This window comes from Garra rufa, chromosome 6, assembly GCF_049309525.1.
Source record: "Garra rufa chromosome 6, GarRuf1.0, whole genome shotgun sequence".
Taxonomy (NCBI): Eukaryota; Metazoa; Chordata; class Actinopteri; order Cypriniformes; family Cyprinidae; genus Garra; species Garra rufa.
This window is the reverse complement of record NC_133366.1, coordinates 38,432,762-38,437,930: the sequence shown is the minus strand read 5'-3', so window position 1 is coordinate 38,437,930 and position 5,169 is coordinate 38,432,762. Positions and strand designations below refer to the sequence as shown.

At 37.0% G+C, this 5,169-nt stretch overlaps 1 protein-coding gene across 1 annotated transcript; it reads left to right on the top strand.

Moving 5' to 3' along the window:
- Positions 1 to 2,754: 2,754 nt before the first annotated feature.
- On the top strand, positions 2,755 to 5,092 carry slc25a4 (solute carrier family 25 member 4). Its single transcript, XM_073841568.1, has 4 exons — positions 2,755 to 2,940; positions 3,687 to 4,173; positions 4,268 to 4,408; positions 4,486 to 5,092. The coding sequence occupies exons 1-4, from the start codon at positions 2,830 to 2,832 to the stop codon at positions 4,641 to 4,643; spliced, it is 897 nt and encodes a 298-aa protein (XP_073697669.1). The 5' UTR covers positions 2,755 to 2,829; the 3' UTR covers positions 4,644 to 5,092.
- Positions 5,093 to 5,169: the final 77 nt, after the last annotated feature.

Here is a 5,169-nt window from a genome sequence, read left to right as displayed (position 1 = left end):
CTGTCTGCTTACTGTTTTACAGAAGAGTAGCCAAGTTGCCCTTAGCAACAGCAAGCGCTCGCGCCTAGGGGTGCAGGTTGCACGAGCAAATCTAAAATGCGCGTGATTGACGTTCGTACACGAGACGAAGAGTACGCGCTTAGCTTTTTTTTTTTTATTTTATTTTATTTATTTAATTTTTTTTTTGATTGTCTACATAATCAATCCAAATCCGCAAAATAAAAAGTTAGCACTTATAATTAAAGAAAAAATATATTTTTTTAATTATTACATTAATACAGCTTTTCCAAGTAAGTCGTTCACTTTCCGTTTTTGGCATATATATTAATTTCTCATCTTAATATTCCAGCATCAATGGAGACAGAGAGAATTATTTCATTTGAGGAAGTTTGAGCTGATGTGTTATTACAGCCTGGCACACAATCAAACTTTCATTGTGTGTAAAGTAGTGTCTCCTGCTTTGTTTTTAGTGACATTCAAAACATCTCAAGGAGAATAAGCTGTACAGTAGCCAGGCAACTGACCTAACTAACAGCCTAAGGGGGAGAAAAGATGGGGTAGTGGTTTCAAATGTCTAAAATGTCAATCAGAATATGGAGTGAATACACATTTAAACACTTTACATGTCATTATGTTACACATAAATATAAAATAATTAATTAAATAGCAATATTACTCACAAACTATATTTAAAGTTTCCACAGAATCAGTCCATGTTACTCAGAACATATAATTAAACTGTAAGTGTGACCACACATATAAATAATATAATTGAGGTAGGGCTTTCAAATGATTAATTGTGATTAATTGCATGCAAAAAAAAAAAGTGTTTACATAAAATATGTGTATGTACTATGTATATTAATTATGCATAAATACACACAAATACAGTTGATGATAAAAGTTTACATACACCTTGCAGAATCTGCAAAATGGTTATTACTCTACCAAAATAAGAAGGATCATTCGAAATGCATGTTATTTTTTATTTAGTACTAGCCTGAATAAGATATTTTACATAAAACATGTTTACATATAGTCCACAAGGGAAAGTAATAGTTGTATTTATAAAAATGACCCTGTTCAAAAGTTTACATACACTTGATTCGTAATACTGTGTTGTTACCTGAATGATTTTTTTAGTGCTAGTTGTTCATGAGTCTCTTGTTTATCCTAAACAGTTAAACTACTCACTGTTTTCAGAAAAATCATTCAGGTCCCACAAATTCTTTGGTTTTTCAGCATTTTTTTTATTTGAAATCTTTTCAATAATGACTGCATGATTTTGAGATCCATCTTTTCACACCAAGGACAACTGAGGGACTATGCAATATGCATATTTACTCTGATGTTCAAATTCAAAAAGTTTTCACCCCGCAGCTCTTAATGCATATTTTTTCCTTCTGGAGCATCAGTGTTTCTGAAATAGTTGCATATGAGTCACTCAGTTGTCCTCATTGTGAAAAGATGGATCTCAAAATCATACAGTCATTGTTGGAAAGGGTTCAAATTCACAAAAATGCTTAAAAAACCCAAAACAAACAAAGAATACGTGGAACCTGAAGGATTTTTCTGAAGAACAGCGGGCGGTTTTACTGTTCAGAACAAACAAGGGATTCATTAACAACAACTATCACTAAAAAAGAAAAAAAAAAAAAAACAGCTGTAAACATTCAGGTAAGAACATAGCATTTAGAATCAAGTGTATGTTTTTTTTATGTTAATTTATTCAACCATTATTTTTTCTTGTGGACTATATGTAAAAGTGTTTTATGTGAAATATCCTATTCAGGTCAGTACTAAATAAAAAACCAAAATGCATTTTGTATGATCCCTCTTCGTTTGGTAAAATTAACATTTTGCAGATTCTGCAAGGTGTATGTAAACTTTTGACTCACACTGTGTATCTTCAAAAAGCTGCCAAAGTAAATCAATCAATAAAGAAAGCTAATTTGATCTTAAGGACAATTTGTCACGTGACACGTGGGAGTGGCTGTCGCTTAATTTTAACGTGAAACGTAATATGTAGGGTTTAGAGTTTAGAAAAAGTGGAAAATGGCTCTCAAAGTAGTTTTTAATCAGTTTTTCCTGTAATCATCAGGAAATGCAGTGGCACCGGCAGAAATGCAAATGCAGTCACTACTAATTGCCAGTAAGTTTGAATGAAATGCAATGTCTGTGATCAGCAGAATTATCAGATTTAAGTTAGGCTATATGCCTAATGTTTAATATTCCAAATGATGAATAACGCTTTAAGGTTTTGCGATATTATAATAACAAAACGATTTAACTGTATTTACATTAGCCTTTAATTATTAGACATGAATATTAGTTTCATCCAGTAAGTATGAATGAATTTAAAACAGGATTTAGTAAGCAAAATAGTTGTTACTTATTTTTTTTTCTTTTATTTGCAGAAATATTCCTGTAAACATCCAATGCAATGTTGACAAGCTTCTGTGGTAAAATTACAACTGCTCACAAACGCATTCTAATTTGTATTATGAATAAAACCTTTTCCCCAGCGGTTACGAATCGCAAAGTTCTATGGTAATACATCTGTTGGCTATATGAGAAATAAAATTTGTCCTTTAAACGTCCCCAGTTCCATGGCCTAGGACATTAATGAACTTACGTAAGACCTCTGGCCTCTGACCCGGGATATTTATTCAGCTTTGCGTTTCTGTTCGGTCTCTCGTGGATCCATCATCTGCTCCTCTCGCGATAATGAGTTCGGTTATATTAGGAGCAAACACGAGCACTCGTCCATTTGAAGGGGCGTCGCTGGGGTTCTTACAGGGTGCTTTGGTATTCAGGAGATAGGACATCATGTCTGACGCGGTGGTTAGTTTTTTGAAGGATTTCTTGGCCGGTGGTATTGCCGCTGCCATCTCCAAGACAGCTGTGGCCCCCATTGAAAGAGTCAAACTCTTATTGCAGGTACGTTTCATAATCAGTACAAAAATTATTATAAAATTATTCACAATACTTAGCAAATAGCTCAATAAAGTTGCATGCGAGTCACAGCTGCATAGATAAAGAAAAAATTGTCATGAACTTGTATAATTGTATACGTTTTTATTTACTAATCAATTAAACAATATTTAAATGAAAACGCATGCAATTTGTGGCGCTGTCCATGGTGCTACTTTATGAAGAGTTACTGAGAACGGTCAAAAAAAGACTAATTTCAGCAAAGAGTAAGTTTAATTGATTAATGTCATTTGTCATTTCCCAAAAGAATGGTAAAAGTAGTTATAATACATTTAAATATTTGACCTTGACGACTTCCGTCACTCTTTCCATCAATGCCAGAGTTCATAAAGGCCAACCATGTGTGTTAAGATCGTGACCGTGAAGAGCAGCGATATTTGGTTTAAGTTTAAAGTTAAAAATAGTCTGGAGGCTGCAACCCAATACTCAAACCCCGAGCACAAGTGGGGTGTAACGCCAAGTGCAGCTCGCACACATGGTCAGGCTGATCCCCGAGTGTAAAGAATTCAACTCTGAACATTTTAATGTAAAATCAGAGAAAACTTTTGGCGTTTCCCATAATAGAAGATGATGCAGCAATGATACATGACCATAAATGAAATTACATGATAATTGATAATCCAAAACATATTCCAAAATCACAATGATACAGAGTGTGCCACTTTACCAATCCAAACTCTGGTGCTTCACAGGTCCAGCATGCCAGCAAACAGATCACCGTTGACAAACAATACAAAGGCATCATCGACTGCGTAGTGAGAATTCCCAAAGAGCAGGGATTCGTGTCTTTCTGGAGAGGCAACCTCGCCAATGTCATCAGATACTTCCCCACACAAGCCCTCAACTTCGCCTTCAAAGACAAGTACAAGAAGATCTTCCTTGGAGGAGTGGACCAGAAGACCCAGTTCTGGCGTTACTTTGCCGGTAACCTGGCCTCTGGTGGTGCCGCCGGTGCCACCTCTCTGTGCTTCGTCTACCCTCTTGACTTCGCCAGAACAAGGCTTGCTGCTGATATCGGCAAAGGCACGGCGGAAAGAGAGTTCACCGGTCTTGGGAACTGCATTGCCAAGATCTTCAAGTCTGATGGTATTAAGGGTCTCTACCTTGGCTTCAACGTGTCTGTCCAGGGCATTATTATCTACAGAGCTGCTTACTTTGGTGTCTATGATACAGCTAAAGGTATGCAACTAATGGGAAACAGCTGATGTGGAGAAAATAAATTGCTTGTGAAATATACCTCAATGACATAGCTCTATCCAACTCTATCACTCAGGTATGCTCCCAGACCCCAAGAATACACACATTGTCATCAGCTGGATGATTGCCCAGACTGTCACAGCTGCTGCCGGTATCATTTCATATCCCTTTGACACTGTCAGACGTCGTATGATGATGCAGTCTGGACGCAAAGGAGGTAGGCCAAACAATCAATCAGTTAAATAAAAATAAAAGCTGCTTGATGATCTAACGCAAGTTTTTCTTTCCCAAAAGCTGACATTATGTACACGGGCACAGTTGACTGTTGGAAAAAGATCACCAAGGATGAGGGAGCCAAAGCTTTCTTCAAGGGTGCCTGGTCTAATGTGCTTAGAGGCATGGGTGGCGCTTTTGTGCTGGTCCTGTATGATGAGATTAAGAAGTACACATAAACATTCTCTATCCATCATGTCCATCCCACCAAAGGAAAGCCTGTGCGCTGTGTATGTCTTAATTGTTTAGAGTGTTTACAACCAGGGAGATGTAGGGAAAGTGTACCTAGCCAAGCTGGCCCAGGGGTGGACTGAGATCATTTGATCGTAGGTGGCCACTGACTGCACCCTCCACCCCAACACTTGTAAATATATTTAAGTCTACCTACTGCCCCTCAGTTTTAGATGACTTTCAGTCTGGTCGGGTTGAAAGTGATTCTATTTTTTTTTTCTCATTATTTATTTGGATCAATCCATAATGTTCTACAGTGGCTCCTCTATTCTGTAGCTAGCTGAACACATTTATTCCCGGACTGAAGCAAGTGGCTGTACACTGGAAAGCTGACTGTTCTTGTGGCGTATTCCACCTTATGTGTTCTTTTAATAAGAATAAAGCTGAAAACAACTTCTCTGGTGCTTGTGTTTTTTTTCTGTGACATAATACTTCTCACTGTCAGATTTTACAAATCTTATGTAAAAAAGTCAA